The sequence below is a fragment of the Marmota flaviventris genome, chromosome 19 (genome assembly GCF_047511675.1).
Source record: "Marmota flaviventris isolate mMarFla1 chromosome 19, mMarFla1.hap1, whole genome shotgun sequence".
In the NCBI taxonomy this organism is placed as follows: Eukaryota; Metazoa; Chordata; class Mammalia; order Rodentia; family Sciuridae; genus Marmota; species Marmota flaviventris.
The window spans coordinates 7,281,598-7,303,562 of record NC_092516.1 but is presented as its reverse complement, the minus strand read 5'-3'; the positions used below and the strand labels follow the sequence as shown (position 1 = coordinate 7,303,562).

Sequence of the window (21,965 nt, the reverse complement as noted above, 5' to 3'; positions counted from 1 at the left end):
TCTGGGGCTTGGATATTGATTGTGGTATGAAGTCTAGAAAGAATGTCTTGACCAAGCAGAGGAACTGGACATTGGGGCATAACCAGGAACGACTGTGAGAACGGGAAGCCTTCTATGGAGCAAATAAGGGAGTTCTTTTGGGATAGTGTTCCCTCCTACCCCGACAATAGAAGTGGATGGCACTGTCTGTCCCCAGAACTGGGTTAACACAGAGAATGTAGTCCCGGTATCAAGGAGGAAATCAATTTTATGACCGTCCACCTGAATTTGCACCCTAGGTTCTTGCCTGTTGATCTTTAAGGCCGGGGACAAGGACCCAAGGCTCTGTCAATCTTCGGACATAATGCCCAAGAGGTTGGAAGACTCTTTGGCCATAGTTCCCCTGTGGGACCTAGGACAGAGCTCCAGTGACCCAGCTGTTGGCATTTAGAGCAGGGAGTCCGTGGAGCACATGGGGCGGGGCAGGCTCTTGCCCAGTGTCCTTCTTTGCCGCATTTGAAACAGGCACCTGGGGCAGCTTTTATTACCTGGTAGAGTTTGGGCAAGCATTTGAAATTTAGTTTGCTCTGCCCTATGACGGCGTCGCTCCGATTTCCTCATCTAGGTTATGAAAAACCTTGAAGGCTACAGCTAGTATCTCCATTGAGGGGTAGCAGGGCCCTGTTCTAGTTTTTTAAGTTTAGCCCTGATGTCGGGGTAACTTTGGGAGAGAAAATGTCATGAGAACATGACGTCCATCTGGAGTTTCAGGATCTAGGTTAGTATATTATTGAAGGGCTTTAGTAAGCCAATCTAAGAATTCCGATGGGGTCTCTTCAGGTTTTTGAATGATCTCCTGTAGTTTTTGGAAATTGACTGCCTTCCTTGCTGCCTTTTTAAGTCCAGCAATAATGCATGCAGAAAGGCAGTCCCTGTTCCGAATTCCAGCTTAGGTGTTAGGGTCCTGTTCTGGAGCTGCTAAGGGACCCAGGGATTGTGTCTGATCAACCCTGTGGACCTGCATGAGCTCTAGTGAGTTCGCAAACTCAAGTACGCTTCTCTGGAAGAAGGGTGTTAGCCAAGAGCATATATATATATATATATCATGGTGGGTAAGGCTATAAGCTTGGAGGACCCATTGGAACTCTTTGATATAGGTGGTAGGAATAGTGGAAAAGGAGCCTAGCCTCTTTTCAAGTTGCATTAGAGCCGTCACCGAGAAGGGGATGTGCACTCTGATGATACCTTCAGGTCCAGCAACCTCTCATAGAGGGGCCATGGTTTGCGGTGCAGCAGAGCTGGATTGAGTTGGGGGGGTGGCTAAAAGGGCCTGCTGGAGAGAGGCTGTTGTTGGAACTTCCTGGGGAACTGGCTGGGGCATAAGGGGGAGGTCATCCGCGGATCAAGAGGAGAGTCTAGGGACCCCTCTGGGGGATATCGATTTTAGTTATCTAGTTGATAACATGGCCAATTTTGTGTACAGAATTTAGTGAGAAGTTTGGGTTTTATGTCTGGGGTGAGGGACAGCCGGCTAAGGTTAGCCAGAAGACATTTTAGAGGGGAATCAGCAGCTAGGGAAGAAGAGGCTCCCATAATGACTCTTTATAGGAAAAGAAGGAGTGAATGGCCCGGACTGGAACAGATTTTGGTCGAGTCTCTCATAGGCGTCTCCGAAGGGAGAATCCAACCAAAGAAACTCAGGAAGTCGGAGCCAGGAGGGCAAATGAGTTGTCACCCAAGAGCCCAGCCAGCGGGCCTAGGAAGGCCGGGAGTCATGGGCTTCCTGGCGCCAGGACTTTCTCAGAAGAATTTGGGGGACAGAGAGAGAGAGTGAGTCAGAGAGTGCCTATTCTTCTGCCCCTTATGGCTTCTCAATCATGAGGTGGGTATCCAGAGAGTCCACTAGGACTGTGAAAGCCATGGTGGGGTGCGTTCTCTCATCCAAACCAAGAATCAAAGGCCTTGCTGGACGTTCACAGTCAAGGCCTTTGTGTACAGCCATTTGGAGATGGATTCCCAAAGGGGGAAACTCACCGGTTGTTGATCAGGAAGAAGAAGCACCTACTGGAGAGCCAGTGTTGGGTGGGCTATAGCAGCTCTCAAAAACGTGGAGGAGGATGGCAAACTTTGGGAGAGGGGGAAGAGGGGGGTCCTCAGAAAGTGAGGAGTTTCCCCTCCCGGTTTGGGCACCAATGAAAAGCCAAGGTTCGGCGCCGGAGAGTGACAGTGACACATACACATGGACAGTTGTGGTAAAAAGTGCATTTATTGTAGGCTGGTACTGGCTTATATAGAAAATGAAAGCCAGTTGTCTCAAAGCAGGAAGCCCCTGAGGCCAGTCATAATAAAGGTCAGGTCAACAATATGGTACACGTACATTCACTCAGCATGGGGTCCATGTGGAGCAGGAGCTGAGCATGGAAGAAGGGCGGACCAACTGGGGAATTTTCAAAATGACACATTGCCCCCCGCCATGTTAAGAGCCTGGGGAACTCTTAGGGGACTCCCAACAAAAATAATGGAGCTTAGAGTATAGGACTCACTAACTTTATTTTATTGTTAACTAGTTCAGTTACACAGAAGGATGCCCATCTTACCACCAGGCTCTCTCGCCTGCTGGGCCTCTGGACTGCGGTTCAACGTCTGCAACCAGCTCACCACCGCCCTGAAAGTTAAACAGCGTGCAAAATTGAATGTAGACAAAAGCCCCTCTTCCTCATTTCGGCCAAGACTCATTCTCATTCCCAGTCCCTCCCTGACAAAGGGCGCACCCAAGCCTCAGTCTTGCAACATAATCAGACTGCACATGCAGTTTTCATACGAGGTGTCAGAAATTAAAGCAGTTCATCACAGGCTTGAGCTTAATCGAAAAAACTAGGCTCGGTCCTTTGTCACCTGCAGGAAGCTGAAGGTATGGAGATTCAGAAAGAAAGGCTAAGGGCCAAGGTGGAGCCCAGACCGCGGCAGGACCCGGAGCGAACCCCCCAAATCCCACGCAGGGCCCACCTCTTACCCGTACAATGACAAACCCAATCTGAGCGGCTAAATTCTCCAACCTCGAACTAGTCCCCAAAAGGACGCTGGCGCGAGAGGCACAAGCTTTTATAGAAACTGCCCCACCTCTGTGGTTGGGCAACCCGGCGGAAGTTCCCGCCTTCCCTCACCTGCGGTAGGTTGCGCCTCCGCCAATCATGCCATGTTTTCACTAATTATGCCATAGCATTTCTTTGCGGGGCGGTCTCTCGGGGTGAGAACCGAAGCTCCACCTTTTTATTTGCTTCTTTTTTGAGACGACGTCGTCTTGCTCTCTTACTCCGGCTGGTCTTGAACTCGATCCTCCCGCCTCAACCTCCCGAGTTCCTGGACTACAGGCCTACACCACCAACGTCCGGCGAGTTCCTCCCTTTGGCGAAGGCCATTGAGCCTAACTGTGAGTGACGGGTGCAGAGAGCCAATCAGATATTGGTCTGCACATAGAGCGATTCAAAAGCCGCCGGAAGTCGTAGTTTCTGAAGCGCCGCGCATGAGCCAGCCGAGATCTGGCGAACTACAAGTCCCGGCGGGCCCAGCGCCCGAGCGCTTCCGGATCGAGCCTCCTGTCCCTTTCCCGGCCGGTGGCCGCGGGGGCACGATGAAGCGAGCGGATGGCGCTGCCGCTCCCGGGCAGCCGCGGGCGGGTGAGTGTCAGTGCCGCGGCGGGGCTAGCGCCGAGGGGCCGCGCGGTCCAGAGGGGGCCCGGCCTGGGGGGCGGGGCCTACACGGGCCGGGGTCTCCGCGTCGGTGCGGCGGTCTGCCTAGCCGCTGGGCCGCCGGTCGGTGCGGTCCTGCATTCCCTGGTTCTTCTCTTCTTGTACTCATTGAGCTTCATCTGGGCACCAGTCACTGTTGTAGGCGTCTGGGAGACAGCGGAGGACGGGATCCCAGTCTCATTAGCTCTTCTGGTGCAGGGTTCCCCGCCCTCCGTACTATTAACAATTCGGGCTGAATCGTTCTTTGCTTGGAGGGACTGTCCAGTGCGTTGTAGGATGTGGAACAACATCCCTGGCTTCTTACTGGAAGCCAGTAATCCCCAGCCCCCGTGACAACAGAAATGTCTCCAGACGTTGGCAAATGTCTCCTGGGTTGCAACCCATCTGGCACAACTCCTGGTGTGGAGAGGAGGGAAGGATTGACAGTACACAAAAACATGAGGAGTCGTGATATATCATGACAGAAACAGGACGCTGAGAAAATGAGTACTGAGGGCTCCTGAATGGGGATGAGTGCTGTACAGTTGACCAAAGATCAGGTGAAGAAGCAGCCAGTCCTGGGACATTGCTGGAGGAGCATTCCAAGCATAGGGAGCAAGGCGTGCAAAGACCCAGAGTGAGAATGGGCTTGGTGGAAAGGTGAGGTGGAGGAGGCAGGACAGCTTCACAGTGCAGGGTGGGAATTTTATTCGGCTTACAAGCTAACTGGGGAGGACGTGAAACTCAGGAGATGGATCAGGTGTAAGTCTGGGAGTCTCCTGATTGTATGTGAAGGTGGATTTGGGAATTCAGTGGGGACAGAAGAGAATGAAGAGGCTGGGCCAATGTCTCCTAGTCCTCTTTGGAGTCTAATTGCCCAAGCCTCCTTGTCTTGAGCAAGGCCAAGGTGGTCAGCTGGGACTGAGTCAGGTGAAATTCTACCCTACTCCTAAGACTCACATGCTTAGGGGTTCCATCTGCCCAGCCCATCTGCACCCTCATGTCAGCACCCTTCACACCCCTCCTCTCCTTTAGGATACTCACCCTTTGCCTTCAACAGGCTTATGGGCTCCTTTACTTCTTCCCTTTAGGCCTTTCCCTTCCCCAGTCCCTTTTCTGAGGATTTGTGTTAGGCACACCTTCTGCTATAAATCCCTGCTTGGCCTCTCTGGGAATTCACTTTTCTCCATGGAACCCCAGTCTCTGATTCCTGAGGTTTCTGTACCTATTTGCTGCAGTCTCAGGGAGCTAGAAGCTGCCACAGGGGGAGTAGGGATATGTGTAGTTTGGCTGAGGAGGAGACAGTCCAGAAAGAAGCAGCCAGGGTGGTGCCCCAACCTGAAAGTTTCCTTGAAATAACTCCCTGTGGCACTATGTCAAGGGATTTGGAAATGAATGAAGATGGGGTCTTCAGTACCCACTGAGAAGTGCCTTTGGCAGACTGAATGGAGACTAGTAGACTTCCAGCTCCTGAAGGGTCGGACTTACGTAAAGCCATCAACATGTCTCTGCTCTCCAGCACCCAGTGGGTGTGAGCCTCAACCAGCTGGCTGGATGAAAAATATACCTGGTGCAGGAAATGGAAAGAAGATGCAGCTGAAGGGCTTTGCTGGTCAGAAGATGCAGGCAGCCTGGACTCTGATTTAGCCACTCTGGCTCTGCTTGGCTGCCTCAAAGCTGCTTTGGGGCTCCGAGGTTTGCTGGCAGTCATGGAGAAAGCAGAAGGAACAGGGCTTGGGTCAGCCTTGGCATGACTGGCTGCTGGCTGGGTCCATGGGCCAGCCTTCATTTTTCACAGCTCTCAGAAAGGAACCACTGTTAGCAGAGCCTTCATTCTTAATCATATTGTTAACTCTTAGGCTCCTTTTAGGTGTGGGTACATCTTTACTCTGTCTTATAGACAGAGTAAAGGGCAAGATGCTCACCCAGTCACATATCTGTTAGAGTCAGGGGTGCCCTTTAACCCAGATATGTCTGAGTCTGTGGACTTGACAACTCTGTCACTCATCATATCTGTGATGGACACCTTCAGGGGTCCATAGGAACACATGTACCCAATCCCATGAGATATCAGCTGGACTTATTTTTCTCTGAACCAAGTTGCTCACAGGCCTTACCTTATCAGGACGTGGGCATCTAACTCTTCATCAGCCCTCTGGAGGGCTCAGTTAGGAAGGACCCTTGGAGGGGGATCCACCTACCCCTTGCCCTTTGACAGAGACCTCTGTGTCCCTAGTATGACAGTCCCAGGATAGACGGTGCTGCCCTTGGAGGAACATGCTGCCAAGTAAGCAGATGAGGAAGGAAAAGGCCACCAGGGGCTGGTGCTGATGATACGGGGACCTGGTGCTTCAGAGTCCTAGACAGAAGGATATAGAGTGGAGGTGAATCTGTCCCCAGGAGCACCCAGGCAGAAGGGGCAGCCTTGCAGAAATCCAAGACTAAGGGGTGACCAGTCGCCACACCATAGACAATCAAGAGATCTGGGAAAGAAAGGATGGCAGTTTGAGGCCAGGGGCAGGTGGGACAGCAAAGCCCATTCCTACTGCAGTGGGGTTGGAGCCTGGTGACTGAGCAGGGCCCTTCTCTTCCTCTAGCAGAGGGAGCCATGGATGCTGGAGGGGTTAGCTTGGGCAGGACAGGCCTGGAAGCTGGGTGTAAGGTACAAGGGTGTAGAGCCCTGGGAAGGGAAGGCTGTTTACCGGGCTTCCACATAGTTGGGTCTGTGAGTGCAGGAAACAGAAAAAGGCAAGGTGAGGACAAGGGCTAGGAGGGGAGAGAGGCCAAATGGGCCTCTGCGCAGGGCCTACAGAGGTTCTGAGGGGATCCTCAGGCCTGAAGCAGGCAAAACAGGGATGCTGCAGAGATTCTGGACATTACACCCTGCCTGTCTGGGATGGAAAAGATGTGCTAAGGGGACATTGGGAGAAGAGACAGGGAAGTGCATGTGGCTTTGCTATGGCAACCAGGACTGTTTCTATAGGGTTTGGCAGCTGGACCTGGGCTTGGGCCAGGAGAGCTGAGGCAAGGGCTGACCCAGGGGTTGGTCAGCTTGTGGGATGGTTTGTGGGTCCCCTAGGCTGGCTCCATGATTCAAAGAGCCATGCTTGGAACTTTGGCTACTGTCCAGCCAGTTGGCCACCCACAGCTCAGGCTTGCTAAGGCCTGTGGACACATCCTAGGCTCTTCTCAAGGTGGTTATAAGCCTAAGAGGACTCTCAGGGTGTGCCTGCTTCCTTCAGGGCTTAGCACATGTTATTCAATGGATAGGGCCACCCCTACCCCAATCCCTTGAGGATGCAGGAGGAGTGCCTTAAGTGTGGGCTTGGCCTTAGTAGGGAGTTGGATCTGTAGACTCCCTCCATTGCCCCTCTCTCCAACAGGGCCCACCTGGGCTGTCCACTCCCCCTGCTGCCAGCCATAGAGTCCAAATAGGCAAGGATCCTGGCCAAGCCTGACCCAGATCTCCTCAGGGTTTGTCCCAAAGGAAAAGGATTAGAGATCTGTCTCTTACTCCCCCAACCCCCAAGCATGATACCTAGCAGATCCTGTGCTGTCGGGCTCCAAGCACTCCCTCCTGGGGGCAAAAGGAAAGGGCCTTACCCTCCTGATCAGGGTTTCTAGAAGAGGGGTTGCTGCATTCCATGTGTGCAGAGAGGAAGGTCTTATTGGCCAGGGAGTACTCCCAGGATCTGAAGAACTCCCTTGGATGTGGAAATGAATGGGCAAAAATCTCTGGGCCTCTACCCCAAACTCAAGTGAGGTTGCCCCAGGTAGAGGATTTGGTGGAGCAGAGACTAGGGGAAGAGAGACTGCTCTGCCCTGTTTGCACATACCTACCCCACCCTGCCTCAGAACCCTGAGTACACTTGGGTCACATTTACCAACTGGTGACAGCCAAGGTAGACAGCACCATTTCTTCTGGGGTCTTTCCTCTTTAAAAGATAGAATCCTGCTAGGTGCTGTGGTGCACACCTCTAATCCCTGTAACTCAGGAGGCTGAGAAAGGAGAATCACAAGTTCAAGTCTAACCTGGGCAATTTAGTGAGACCTTGTCTCAAAATAAAAATGGAAAGGAGTGGAAATATAACTCAGTGGTAGAGCACCCTTGGGTTCAAGGGTTCAATCCTTAGTACCACCAAAAAAGAAGAAAGAAAAGAATACCTGTTCTGTTCCCTGCTGACAGACAGACAGATGATCCTTGGACTTGAAAAGGAGGGGCAGGGAACTGATGGGGAAAGCCTTTTTTAGCCCACTCACTAAGGTTTTTCCTAGTTTGGAAGAGGGACCAGTCCTGAGGACAGCTGTTTCCCACTTCCCAGCACTGGGAACTGGAGGACCAGGGTGGCCAGGCTTCCAGGAGGCAGAGAACCGCTGGCAAATTCTTACTCTGGATGACAACTTCCTGCCCACCAAGAACCTCAGCAGTGAGGAAAAGGCACCCCACCCCCACTCTGGAGGGCCAGGGCATACCCAGGACACAGCTTCCCTGTGCTGCCAGCCAGCTGGGTGCTGAGCTGCTCAGCATCTGCTTCCCAGGGGTTTGTCCTGCAGAGCCTCTCTGCTGTCTGGAGCCTGGGCCCGGGACTCCGGGGAAGACAGTTATTGCAAAATTCAGTCCCTGGGGGGACTGGGCTAAGGGGAGGCCTCAGCATCTTGCTCAATTTGGAGATGCTGATGATGGATTGCTGCCTTCCAGGCAGGGCACACAGATGGGGGTGCTGGACTCCAGCCCGGGTCCTGCCTACCCCCAATCCCTGGTTGGGGCTGGGCCCTTGTGGTCTGGGAAACAACTTCCCAGGCCCAGCAGTCTGCCTCCCTCCTTTCCTGCTCAGCGTGGCTTCTGGGCCAGTCCTGTAAGTTCCCCCACCACCGCTGTGTCGTGCTGTAGCCTTGGCCGCTATTGGCCTTTGGGACTTTCCGGCTGATTTGCATGTTGCCCTGCGTGCCTTTCTGTTTACCTCACCTCAGAGTGAGGAGAAGCCAGTCCCTGCTCTCCCAGCCTGGAACAACGGGTGGGGTGTTGGGTAGTCCTCCTGGGTAGGCAGCCTCTCTGTGAACCTGGGGGAGTACCTGCTGGGGTCCGGCTGCTGGAGCTTGCAGCTGGCCTTGTGGCCCTGGAAGCTATCAGTGAGAGAGCAAGATGGGTTTGTGAAATCCAGGTCAGTGTCTCCTAATGCTGCCTGTGAGCCACCTTAATGTGAGTCCTCCAGGCCCTGGGTTCAGGATGGCTAGGTAGCAAGCTGAACCCCTGGCCAGCTGTCCTGGGCCTTCCTGATTAGCAAGGAAGCCAGCAGCGGTGCTGGGGGCTAGGAGCAGACACATGTTGGGGCAGAACAAGCCATATTCACATCTTTGCCCCAGGGACACCTCCTTTGAGCTCAGTTGCCCTTCCCCAGAGAGCCTAGTTTGAGGCACACAGCCAAGCCCTGGAGTTTCAGTTGGGTCTGGGGGTATTGGGTGGGGTAGCTTTTGCTGGGTAATGGGGCTGGTGCAGTGGGAGGGAGGAGATGGATGCTATGGAGCCAAGGATATGTGCTGGCAGGTGACTGGAGTGGGAGGAGGGAAGCAAGGTGCTGGAAGCAGCGAGGCTGCCCATGTGCTATATTATCATAGCATGGGGCAGAAACTATTTCTCCCACCTCCTGGGTGTGGGGCTGGGAGTAGTTTCTCAGGAACCGGTTGCTGCTCTGGACCCTGAGGTGGGCATTCTGCTGTCATGCCCCCAAGTAGAAAGCTGGTTTTGAAGTCATTGAGCACATGTGTGCCTCATGATGCGGTCCTGGTGTGTAGCCTTCTTCCCTATGGGGAGATCTGCTGGAGCTTTGTGGCTCTAACCACAGCTGCTGCTCCATGGCAGGACATGGTGCCATCCTAGCACCACCCTTATAGGCTCCTAACTTCTAGGCTGCTAGTCCTAAGAGTGACCGCTTGGGAGGGTGCGTCCTCTGGCATTGCTTGTGCCCCTGCAGGGATGTGGCTGGGCTGCCACAAGGTAGGGTTTGTCTCAGCCTGAGATTGCTCTGTTGCCAGGACCTGTCCTGAGTATGACCTATTGTCTGTGTTTTCTTTTTTCTCTAATCTTCCTTCTTCTCTGTAGGTCTGGCCTGCTGAGGGGTAAGATCACTCAGGCCCACCCCAGGCTCTGTCATTGGTGGACCTCCTATGCTTCCCACATACCTTCTCCCTGCCTCCCCAGCATTTGAGCCCTGAGTGGCACAGTCAGGGGTGTAGGTGACCTGAGGTCAAGAGCTGAGGCTCCACTCTCTTCTGTGACTTTTCTTCATGTGATCGTGTGTGGGCAAAGTTGGACTCCAGTTATTTCACCCCATGGTTTCTCCCAGAGTCCTTGCTGTCTGGCCAGGTCCTGACAGAACCTGCCATGGTAGGAAACAACATTCTTCTTGCCCTGGTCCCTGTGGACTAGGTCTAATGTGTGTCACACCCTGGACAAAGCCCAGTGGGCTGGTAGAGAATGCCCACTGAGCTTCAGACTTGGAACCAGGGACATTCAGCCTGCAGAGCAACCTGTCTAGAAGTGACCAGCTGTGACAGCACAGTTGGAGGACTCCCTACCTCTGGAGCAGAGCTTTGTGGGCTTTTAGGAGGGCTAGGCTTTGAGGACTGGTAAAATTGAGGGCCCGCCTCCCTGCAGCTCTGTTTCCCTATCTGTCACAAGAGTGACAGATAGGGAAACAGAGGCCCAGTCACAAGGCTGGGACAGGAGGGGGCAGAAGGGCTCTTGCCAGAAAATTGGTGTTAGAGAGGAACATGCCACAGTGTGTCCTGTGGTGTACCGGCTAGGGCAGGCCCATCATGCGGGGGCAGCTTGGCAGATGGCCAGGGACTAGGCCCCCACTTTTCAGTCCTTTATCTGTGTTCCATCCACAGGGAACGCTGCCCAAGGACCCTGGATGCCTCTCTAGAGCATGAGCTCAGGCCAGAGCGCCCGCTACAACCGCTTCTCTGGGGGTCCTGCCAACCTTCCCTCCCCAGACCTCAGCACCGGGGTAAGGGGCGCCCAAGGGTGAGGGTCTGCCCTCTTCGTATACCCATGCTCCAGTCATTGGCACTGACTGCGGAGCTTCCAGAGTAACCCCTGCTCAGCAGGCCTGCAAGCAGGGATACCTCCCAAGCATGGTGTTGGGTATCCCTACATAAGTACACCCGTCTGCGGGTAAGTGTGTTAGTGCATGTCCACATTCTCTCCGGGGACAAGGCCAAGGCTCCTCCTTTTCTCCTAGACCAGAATGGAAACAACCTTTGGACCCGCCTTCTCAGCAGTCACCACCATCACGAAAGGTGAGCCTGTGAGTAGGAGGAATCTGGCCCCTGCCAGGCCAGCCTTCCTAGTGAGGCAGGCACTGGTCCTGGAGAAGGCACCAGCAGCTTCCGGCCTCTGTTGCTTGCCATGTCTCCTGGCTAGGCGGAAGCCAGGCCATCCTGCTCCAACACCTCAGCCTTTGCTGTGCATCCTTTTCTCCCGTCCCCTGGCATTGTCCTTCCCTTTCTTCCTAGCACCACTCCCAGGAGGGCTCTTCTGACTTCGCTGGCGGCACCACCGGCCCACCCAATCCTTCTCAACCTTACTTGGGGCTGGCTCATCCTCAGCCCGTCTCCTAGCCTCCAGCAGGTCATGAGTGTCGTGGATCCTTTCTTGGTCGTGATCCATGACCCTTAACCCCAGCACTGTGGTCTGCGGTTGTAGGACACTGCAGATATAGTGTCCTTCCTAAAGGTGTGGGGCCAGTGCCCTTTTCTCAGGTCCAGGACTTTGGGCAGGAGTGTGTTCTCTTGCCTTTCTGGTGCTGTGCTTTTAGGTTTGTGCCAGCCAATTGTTTTTTAATTGCCTTCCCAAGGTCTCCCCTGGATAGACCTGATGCGCCTTCTCATGCCAGCTCCTCCTGCTACTGGGTGACCCTTAGGGGCTCTGAAAAGGCTGCTTTTCTTGTCATGTGGCTGGGTTTGTTTTTGTTTTTTGTTTTTTGGTACTGGGGATTAAACCCAGGGGCACTCAACCACTGAGTTACATCCCCAGTCCTTTTTGTGTTTTATTTAGAGACAGGGTCTCACTGAGTTGTTTAGGGTCTTGCTAAGTTGCTGAGGCTGACTTTGAACTCACAATCCTCCTGCCTCAGCCTACCAAGCCTCTGGGGTTACAGTATATGCCACTACACCTGGCTCATGTGACTTTTTTTCTAAGGAAAAAAGAAAACATCACTCCTAATCACCCACCCAAGAGATTGCTCATCTACCTTTGGAGAGTGCACAGTGCCTGTTACAGCTGTCAAAAGTTTTGGGAACAGAGGGGAACATGGGCTATTGCACCCTTGTCCTTAGTAGCAAGGGTGTGTTGGAGCTCATCAGTAAAGCAATAGTAGTTGCCTTATCTGGCCACTCTTGTGACAGATAGGGAAACAGAGGCCCAATCACAAGGCAGGCAGTTGAAGGCCGGATCTTGTCCTGAGGCCTTGGGGCTGGTTGTTGTGCTATCTGGACCTGGCTGGGCCTGAGGCTGATAGGAGCCACTCCAGTGCATCCAGTGAAGAGAGTGTGGGGCCCATGAGGTGGCCTTTCCCAGCCCTGCTTCTCAGGGCAGTCCAGCTTTCTTGCTCAGGCATAGCAGGGATGATATGGGCAGGAGGAGGGAGGGTGCTGAGCACCTTCACTGGGGAAGTTAAAATGGCTGGGGCTGCTTCCTAGTTCTTACTGTGCCAGGAAGAGGGGTGGGAGGACCCAGACCATCAGCATGCTGTCTTGGCCCTACTACATGCCCTTGGCCTGTCTGTGCATGTTTCCTGTGAACCAAGGCTGTCAGACAATTCAGCTGGCAGTTACCTTGAAGTTCAAACACTCCTGCCAGTGACCTTAGGTGTAATCACTTGGTACTGGCTATGCACTTCAGCGGGGCATGGAGTAGCCCAGGTCAGGCTGGGTTGATGGGACCTTGTGGAGGCTCTAAAAGAAGGCCCCTTCCAAGGGTAGGCTGGGCTGGGGCCAGGAGTGTCCAGACTCAGTTCTGGGGCTGTCCATGGGCAGGGTGAGTTCCACAGCCATGTTCCCGGCATGGTTTGATATTGGGGGGCAACTCCAGCTACCCACCCTGTTACTGCACCCTCTTGTACCTGGAGAAGGCCAAGAGCTAGAAACAGCCCCCAGGGACCCACATGCTGCACAGGCTCTGCCAGTCAGGTCCAGCACAGCATGGTCAGGCCTTCCTGCAGCAGCCTACCTCCATAGCTCTGGGCCCCTTCCCTCTTTTCTTGGCAGCCGATGGGACCAGTACTTACAAGCAGCACCGCAGAACACCTTCCTCTTCCAGCACCCTCGCCTACTCCCCACGGGATGAGGAGGACAGCATGGTAGGTCCCCACCCTCCTTCAGACTCTCTTTCCTGGGGCCCAGGGCCCAAGAAGTGCTGACACTAGGGCAGAGCGAAAAATGTGTAGACACCCTGAGCACACTTAGCAAGTCCCTAGGACAAAAAGGAGGCCCCATTGACCAGATGGTGGTGGCAGGAACAGCCAATTTGAGGGACTGGGCTGGAGGGTGTGGCACCTGAGGGCCAGGACAAGACACATTAGGCTCTGTCTCAAGTGAGATGGGATCCACAGAAGGTTCAGTCTGGAGAATGACCAGGTAAAATCCATGTTCCTGAAGCCTGTGCTCTTGCTGGGTAGAGAGAGTGGGTTGCTGGGTAGGCAGGGAATTGAGAGAGGGGTCCCTACTGGGGAGAGAGAGAGCAGGTGAGGAAAGGTACATGGACCTAAGCTGTGGGGTCAACAGAAGCAGGGGGCCTCTGAGGCCCCAGATGAGTGCAGGGGTGCTAGAGAGCCCTGTTCCTGGCCATGTGAGGGAGGGAGGAGTTTAGGACACTTGGGCTAGGGGCTGTTGTCCAGCACGGTAGCCAGGGTCATGCTGGCCATTCCCTGTCAGTTAGGTCATTGGTGCTCGTTTCTGGGCTCTGGGCCTTCCAGAGAACAGAGGCCAACCCCGACAGTACTGGGCAGCAAACTGGCCTTCCTCTGGGCCTGCTCTCTGCTTTACCTTGCCTTGCTGGCACAGCAGCTTTGCTGATGGCCTTTGGCTGGTTCTCCCAGCTCAGCCAGGCCTTCTCAGGACCGAAGGCTTCTCCCCATTCTGAGAGGCCAGGATTTGTTTTCCTTGTTAATAGAGAAAATTCTAATCGATTGAATAGGCACACTTGGGCCTCTGCCTGCCTCTGTCTTCATTTATGACCTCTGACCAGCCAGCCTGGGCCTTGGAGGAAGTAGATTCACTGTTTCTCTGGTTTCAGATAATTACAGAGCATCCAGTGGATTATAGTAGCCTTAAAGAAATGTGAGCACCTTCTGTGTTTGCTCTGGGCCTGTAGGCAGCCCCCAGCCTACCCAGGAGATTTGGGTCCTGAGAGAAGTCCACCAATGGTAGGCAGGGGAGAGTGGAGCTCTATGGCTGCTCCCTTCTGGTTCTGCTTTCACTGCCACCCGCTTGGGGATGTCTGGCCCTGGGACTGGCTATGCCTGTGTACCATGGGGTTTCACACCCAGGCTGGCAGGGAAATGATCAACTTGTCCACCTCCATGCTGGACAGAGGCTTTGCAGAGAGGCAGCTAGGCCCAGGCCTGGAGGACTTTGACCTGCAGTGTGCATGTGCTGCTTCCTGAAGGTAGTGACTCAAGGAATGAGACTGCAAGCTTCTGTCACCCCAGAAGGAAGGGCTTAAGAGAGCATCAGCTCTGGGAAACTTCTGAAAGTTTCCAGGCCGAGGCCCAGAAAGGAAGAAGGAACAGTGCCTGTCCCCTTCTACTAAACCCCCTCAATCCCTCATTGTGCAGGCTCAGGCAGACAGGCATCTGAGGGAGGCCCTGGTCTCCTCCTTCTCTCAGGAGACTCAGGCAGGACTTGCTGGGGACCTATCCCTGCCTTCTCTGCAAACATTCCAGGCTGAGCTAGAGTCCCCTAGGCAGGACACTAGGCAGGCTGCTGAGCCTAGTGGGCACCTGGAGCCCAGCAGCCACTCCCAGGCCAGCCTTCCATCCAATAATCCAGGGGCTCTCTTCTGCCCCAGGATTGGCTATTGGAAGCACCCCCTCTGCAGCCTACATTCCCTCGCAGGAAGCAGGAAGCAGCCCGAGTGTGTCCTCGTAGAATTGAATAGCAGGAAGTCTGTCCATTTACACAAAGAAAGTTGGCAGTCCTAAGTGGGCAGCCCAGCACCAGGGACCGAGGCCGCTGATTAAGCAGGCAGGCTGGGGACCAGAGGCTGCACTGGCTCCCCATGTACTGCTTGTGGCCACCCCCACAAAAGTACCTGCTAGTTCACAGGTATCCCAGGGACACTGCTCCCTTCCAGTCTCTGCAGTGCTGGGCCCCATTTCCCCACTGCACAGACCTTGTATGGAGCCCCTGATGAGCTGCTTCTCTCCGTGCAGCCCCCCATCAGCACCCCTCGTCGCTCTGACTCGGCCATCTCCGTCCGCTCCCTGCATTCTGAGTCCAGCATGTCCTTGCGCTCCACATTCTCACTGCCTGAGGAAGAAGAGGAGCCGGTAGGTGCAGTGGGCTCAGTGTAGAGGGTCTTCAGAACTGTCACTGTGCTCTGGGGCCATGGGGTTCTTTTCCCTCAGGCCACACAAGCCTAGCTCCTAGTGAGAGAGTGAATCAGGTCTGCTCAGGAGTTCTGGTCCTCTCTGGTCCGTGTCAGAACTTGAAGGGCCAGGTTGGAGATGTGGATTTTCTACTCCCATCTCAGGGTTGCCCAGGGAAGGGCAATGGGAATGTGGGGCTCAGGTGGAGCCAGGTGGGGGCCCTTTTTGGTCTTCATCCTAGGAAAAGGGTCAGGCAAGAACTGGCCCAGACAGTGTGTGTGGACACTGTCTGCACTGCTGGACATGGCCCCCGCCTGCTGCTTGAGCCCTGCCTTTGGGGGCCTCACCCCCTGCTTTCCCTCCTTGGTTCTCCTAAGGCCCTCCCAGGCCTCAGCAGCCTGTCTAAAGACATCCCAGCTGAGATGCCTCCAGCCCCAGAGAGCAGCTTGGGACTTGGCAGGGGTGGGCCAGTCAGCCTGGGTGGTGAGACTGAGGGGGGCTCCCTTGGCCCCTGTCAGCACCCCAGCCCACCTCCCCTTCTACCTTTTGCCCACTCGGTTCAGGAACCACTGGTATTTGCTGAGCAGCCTTCGGTGAAGTTGTGCTGCCAACTCTGCTGTGGTGTATTCAAGGACCCTGTGATCACCACCTGTGGGGTGAGGCTGCCTATGGACCCTCCCTCCCTATTCCGGCTGCTTGCCCCTTCCTGTGAGCCCTGGCTTGGATTACAGGCCTGATCTGGCTGCCTAGTAGGTGCCTTCTATGGTGCAGGGCAAGGAGTGGGATGAACCCTGGCTGCTACTGGCTTTGACTTGGGGTGAAGAAGACCTCAGCCATCCCCCAAATCTGTCCTTTATTTCCACAGCACACGTTCTGTAGAAGATGCGCCTTGAAGTCAGGTAGGTTCTTCCCTCCTGTCCAGACCCAGCCACCTCATCCCCCAGCAGGGGAGGGGAGCCTTCATCTTATCTGTGGCCCAGGCCACTCAGCAGAGGCTATTGGCTTCGCACTGATCTTTCCCACAGTCCAGGCATGCGTGTCCTCTGCAAGGGCTGTAGTGGTGCTGCGGGCACTAAGGCCCAAGCTCAGGAGCTCCGTTAGAGGAGCAGTGGGACCCAGAATTCCCAGTGTCTCCAGATTCAGACCTCAATGTAGTGGGTATGGGGTGGGGCCTCCCAGATTCAGCACCTGTACTCTAATGGGGACCTCTGTCCCCACCAGCACCTTTTCCTACCCCCTTAGTGGCTGTTCCCATACTGTTGCCACCCAGACTGGTTTCTTCCTCATGCCTTGTCTCTCGCTCCTTGCCCTCGGCCCCTTGCCCTTGCTTAAGACTTTATCGGGCGTGGTGGCTCACACCTGTAATCCCAGCAGCTCAGGAGGCCGAGGCAGGAGGATTGCAAGTTCACAGCCAGACTCGGCAAAAGCGAGTAAAAAAGAATATATAAAATACGGCCAAGGATGTGGCTTACTAGTCAAGTGCCCCGGAGTTCAATCCCCAATCCCCCTCACCATCAAAGAAGAAAAAAAAAAAAAACTTTATTGGGTTATCTGAGAGACGCCTGTCACTACCTGCTTGTCATTCTGGGTGGCCCAGCCCTTCACCTGTTCCTGTGCCAGGCACCTCAGTAGGTCATAGATGGGTGGATCATGCACTTAGTGGGCTCACGCATACCTGGTCCTTCCACTTTGCTCTCCTGCCTCAGTGGGATTCAGCTTGCACTGGGCAGAGCTACCAGGGATGGGGTTGCTGGGCAGGCTATGGGAACAGCATGCCCTCCTCCCCCAGAGAAGTGTCCCGTGGACAATGCCAAGCTGACAGTGGTGGTGAACAACATCGCAGTGGCCGAACAAATTGGGGAGCTCTTCATCCACTGCAGGCACGGCTGCCGTGTGGTGGGTGCAGGGAAGCCCAGTGTCTTCGAGGTGGACCCCCGGGGGTGCCCCTTCACCATCAAGCTTAGTGCCCGAAAGTAAGTAGCCACCAGCCCCCAGAGAGTTCTGAGCACCTTTGTTTCTGGGGGCTCCATGTGGCTCTGGCTAGCTTAACCTCCCACATGCCCCATGATCTACTCTTGTACAGGGATCACGAGGGCAGCTGTGACTACAGGCCTGTGCGCTGCCCCAACAATCCTAGCTGCCCACCCCTCCTCAAGATGAACCTGGAAGCCCACCTCAAAGAATGCGAGCACATCAAGTGTCCTCACTCCAAGTACGGGTGAGTGGGGGGGCACAGGTAGGGGTCCCATTCCTCCTCAGCACACCTCAGCTGAGAGCCCCTGTGTGCTGGTCCCGAGGACATTGATGACTGTCATCATAGCCGAGGTCCAGCTGCCTTGGAGGGACTGAGTTCCCATTGGAACTCAGAGGGGACTGGATGGGTCGAGGAGCTGGAGTGTCAGGGAAGGAGCACCCAGGAGTAGATTTGAGCAGATGACTAGAGTTGCCACTAGAGAGAGAGGTGGGGTGAGAGAAGAGGCAGAGAAGCCCAGCTCTTCAGGGCAGGGAAACCAATAAGCACTGTGGGTTTTATTTTCAGGGAGAGAGGAAACTTTGAAGAGCTTTGAGGGTGCATGATTGGATTTCTCTCAGGAAGTAGCTTGCTGGGTGCTGGAGGTCAGGCAGGTGGGAGGGCAGCTGAATCTGGTGTGTGTTGGCTACAGCAGGGGAGGATTCTTAAGGGATTCTTGGGGTCAGAGAAGCCAGGGAAGGGGTCCTCGCAGGCAGGCAATTGGGCAGCTGTCCTGTTCCCCCAGGTGCACCTTCATCGGGAATCAGGACACATATGAGACACATCTAGAGACATGCAGGTTTGAGGGCCTGAAGGAGTTCTTGCAGCAGACAGATGACCGCTTCCATGAGATGCATGTGGCCCTGGCACAAAAGGACCAGGAGATAGCCTTCCTGCGCTCCATGCTGGGCAAGCTCTCTGAGAAGATTGACCAGCTAGAGAAGAGCCTCGAGCTCAAGTTTGGTGAGGGCCAACCCACAGGGTACAGGGTACAGGGTACAGCCACTGCTCTTGATGCCAGTGACACCCTCTCTCCTGCTGTGCAGATGTCCTGGACGAAAATCAGAGCAAACTCAGCGAGGACCTCATGGAGTTCCGGAGGGATGCATCCATGTTGAATGTGAGTGGGCTGGGCATGCAGGTGGGTGAGATGCAGGAAGGTGGGCCCCAGCAGGCAGGCCTCCCCCATTGGCCTTTGTTTCAATTAGTTGGAGTTAGAAGTCTATTTGGGTGAGGGCTGCTGCCACCCTTGCTCAGCCCAGGCCTGGGGGGCTCCATGGCTGCACCCTTCTGTTCTTGGCCTTGTAGGATGAGCTGTCCCACATCAACGCAAGGCTGAACATGGGCATCCTAGGATGTGAGTATGGCCCCCCACTGCTTCCACACACTATTCCCTGGACCCCCATGGGTCCCTCACCAGCTTCTTGCATCTGCAGCCTACGACCCTCAGCAGATCTTCAAGTGCAAAGGGACCTTTGTAGGCCACCAGGGCCCTGTCTGGTGTCTCTGTGTCTATTCCATGGGTGACCTGCTCTTCAGTGGTTCCTCTGACAAGACCATCAAGGTGGGTGGGTTCCTGCCCAGGCAGGGCCTTCTGCCCCGGATGGCTGGCTTCTTTATCCTGCCATCCTGCCCCATGGCACTGGGCTGACTCTGCTTGGATCTACTCTGACCCCGTCTCTACAGGTATGGGACACCTGTACCACCTACAAATGCCAGAAGACACTAGAGGGCCATGACGGCATTGTGCTAGCTCTCTGCATCCAGGGGTGAGTCCAGGCACGTGTGTGCCCACTGACCAAGAGGCACTGCTGTGGCCCCATGGGCTATGAGCTCAGCCTGTGTGGCTGTGTCTGTTCCACCTTAGGGCACCCTCAGCCCTGAGTGGTGCTGGATCCCTGGGTGGTGGTTCTGTCTCCAGAGTTGTGTGTTAGCATACTGGCCTCCCAACAGATCCTGACCCTAGCCCTGGTGGCCAGACCTAGAGGGCAGAGGCAGGAGATCAGCATCACTAGCAAGCCAGGGCCCTGATATGGAGCATCTCCTGGCCACCTCCTTTTCCCTGGGGGAGGGCCTTTTCTCTGGACCTGACTTCTGGTCTCATGTTGGGAGGCCATGTGTGGGCCTTAATGTGTGTGAGTATGTATCAAGAGGCAGCGGTGCTCAGTCACTAGCTGTAGCAGTTTTCCTGGCAGTGGGGCTGGTGACTCTTGCCCAGCTCGGCTATCAGATGCTTGCCAGGCAGGCACCAGGGACTAGGCTGCCACTTCCAAGGTTCCCACACACACTGGATGTGGTTCAGAAACAGCAGAGGCTCTGGCACCAGGCCAAGATGCTGGTTCACTTGGCCCTAGCCAGGGCATTGTCAGAAAGGATGGCACCTTCCCTCTCCCTCACCTGTTGGCTCTGCTTCCCCAGGTGCAAGCTCTATAGTGGCTCTGCAGATTGCACTATCATTGTGAGTGGGGCCAGTGGGGGGAGGCATGGGGAGAGGAGACCCAGCTCCCACCTTACTGCCCAGGCTTCACGCAGTAGGACTGTCCTAAGGCTTGCCTTCACCACCTTAGGTGTGGGACATCCAGAACCTGCAGAAGGTGAACACCATCCGGGCCCATGACAACCCTGTGTGCACACTTGTGTCCTCTCACAACATGCTCTTCAGTGGCTCCCTGAAGGCCATTAAGGTACAGGCAAGAGTGTGCATGCACATGCGCAGCATCAGGGCACTGGGCACTGACCCAGCCTATGCTCACAGCCATCCCCACAGGTCTGGGACATCGTGGGTACTGAACTAAAGTTGAAGAAGGAGCTCACAGGCCTCAACCACTGGGTGCGGGCCCTGGTGGCAGCCCAGAGCTACTTGTACAGTGGCTCCTACCAGACAATCAAGGTGTGCCAGGCTACCCCCTGTTGGCAAGCCTTGCCCTCTGCTATACTTGTAAGGCCATCCCTGAGCATTCCCTCTATCCTGCCCCTACAGTTGTACACACCCTGGGTGGGTGGGCAGGCTGCCTTAGTATCTGAGCTTCAGAGACCTTGGGGGTGAGGCTCCTGGCCTGGACCAAGTGGGGACAATTGCCCATAGATCTGGGACATCCGGACCCTCGACTGCATCCATGTCCTACAGACATCTGGTGGCAGTGTCTACTCCATCGCTGTGACGAATCACCACATTGTCTGTGGCACCTATGAGAACCTCATCCATGTAAGGGCTGAGTACCCAGGGGCAGGTTTGACTCAGGGCCCATCTTCTCCTCATTCTGGATCTCTCTGACCACCTGTGCCTGTCCCATACCCCCCTTCAGGTATGGGACATCGAGTCCAAGGAGCAGGTGCGGACCCTAACAGGCCATGTGGGAACCGTCTATGCCTTGGCAGTCATCTCGACACCAGACCAGACCAAAGTCTTCAGTGCGTCCTACGACCGGTCCCTCAGGGTACATCCTGGCCCAGTAGCAACAGGAGGTGCAGAGGGAAGATGTCTGGGCTTGGGTTGGCCCTCACATCCCCTGTGCCCCCCAGGTCTGGAGTATGGATAACATGATCTGCACCCAGACCCTACTGCGCCACCAGGGTAGTGTGACTGCACTGGCTGTGTCCCGGGGCCGGCTCTTCTCAGGAGCTGTGGATAGCACCGTGAAGGTCAGTGTCTATGATTCAGACTATTCAAAGGGGCTGCACAGAATGGAGGGACAGAGAGGATGAGGAGCTAGTGGCCCCCGGTATGTGCCAGTGTAGGGCAGGTGTGACTGACAAGTGTCCTTGGGCCACAGCAGCACCTTAAACAGACCTTTCTTTGCAGGTTTGGACATGCTAACAGAATTCAGGCCAGGCCTTTACTCCCTGTGGGCCTGTCTGAGCCAAGCTGGCAACACGGGGTGGCCTTGGAGCTTCTTCCTGCCCTGTAGGAGCAGACAGAGTCATGTGGCCAGGCAGTGCCCTCCCTGCCCTCACTCCGTGAACCTCCCTCTACTCAACTCGGCCCTGTCTCATTGCGGTTAGGGCAACGCCCAGGCTCTTCTCTGGGTGCCAGGTACGACGCTTGCCCAGCCGACCCTTTGTCCCCACCCCAACTGGACTATGGGCCTTTTTACTTACCTTTTCTACTGTTTTTAGACTGTATATAGATTTATTTGATTACTTCCTGATTGAAATAAAAGCTGCACAGACTGTGGCCATGAGTGGGGACACATCCTGGGGCCAGGGGTTACACATGGCCCTGAGGACATTGGTATTTACAGAAAACAGCATTGAGGGAAAGAGGTTGGGGGGACCTTTCCTCCCTGCAGGAGAGGCTCACCACCCTTTGGTTCCCAGCCTCCACACCCCACTTTTCCCAACACACATACCCTCAAAGAGTGAGCCAGGCAGCTCTGTTTTCTGCTGTTTATTGACAGCTGACAGCAGCTCCCTGCCCAATCATCCCTCCCCACTTGCTGGAGCCCCAGTCTGGGTTGCCCACCAAGGAGAAGCCAGGGGGGAGCACATCCACTTAGGGGGAAGCTTCAGGTGTGAAAGTTGGAAGGGGCCTGATGCCTGGACACCCACTTAGTAGCCCCCTCCACCAGCCGGCACCACAGTCGCTGGTTTTCAGGTTTAATTCTTTTTGTTTGTTTGTTTTAAAGAAATGGCAAAGTTGTGTCCAACACTTGTGGA

The 21,965-nt window shown here is 55.0% G+C and overlaps 1 protein-coding gene, 1 long non-coding RNA gene and 1 other non-coding gene across 5 annotated transcripts; 1 reads left to right on the top strand and 2 right to left on the bottom strand.

Annotated features, from left to right (window-relative positions):
* Nucleotides 1-2,226: 2,226 nt before the first annotated feature.
* LOC114096873 (uncharacterized) lies at nt 2,227-3,122 on the bottom strand. The gene is made up of 2 exons (XR_003583513.2): nt 2,993-3,122; nt 2,227-2,644 (listed from the first exon to the last, which is right to left on the bottom strand). It is a non-coding gene; the product is annotated as an uncharacterized lncRNA (long non-coding RNA).
* Nucleotides 2,753-2,835, bottom strand: LOC114097132 (small nucleolar RNA SNORD60). The gene has a single exon (XR_003583545.1). It is a non-coding gene; the product is annotated as a small nucleolar RNA SNORD60 (small nucleolar RNA).
* A 417-nt stretch (nt 3,123-3,539) lies between the features above and the next one.
* On the top strand, nt 3,540-21,483 carry Traf7 (TNF receptor associated factor 7). Of its 3 annotated transcripts, none has more exons than XM_027940517.2 (21): nt 3,540-3,656; nt 10,599-10,717; nt 10,952-11,009; nt 12,978-13,069; nt 15,143-15,259; nt 15,862-15,954; nt 16,164-16,197; nt 17,088-17,271; nt 17,382-17,516; nt 18,055-18,272; nt 18,356-18,429; nt 18,618-18,666; nt 18,746-18,873; nt 18,996-19,078; nt 19,728-19,767; nt 19,877-19,993; nt 20,077-20,199; nt 20,437-20,514; nt 20,615-20,746; nt 20,832-20,951; nt 21,112-21,483. In XM_027940517.2, the coding sequence occupies exons 2-21, from the start codon at nt 10,637-10,639 to the stop codon at nt 21,124-21,126; spliced, it is 1,971 nt and encodes a 656-aa protein (XP_027796318.1). In that variant the 5' UTR covers nt 3,540-3,656; nt 10,599-10,636; the 3' UTR covers nt 21,127-21,483. The 3 variants fall into 3 exon arrangements, with proteins under 3 accessions (XP_027796318.1, XP_027796317.1, XP_027796316.1); XM_027940516.2 differs by having other exon boundaries at nt 3,541-3,656; nt 17,382-17,510; nt 20,395-20,514; XM_027940515.2 differs by having other exon boundaries at nt 3,542-3,656; nt 20,395-20,514.
* Nucleotides 21,484-21,965: the final 482 nt, after the last annotated feature.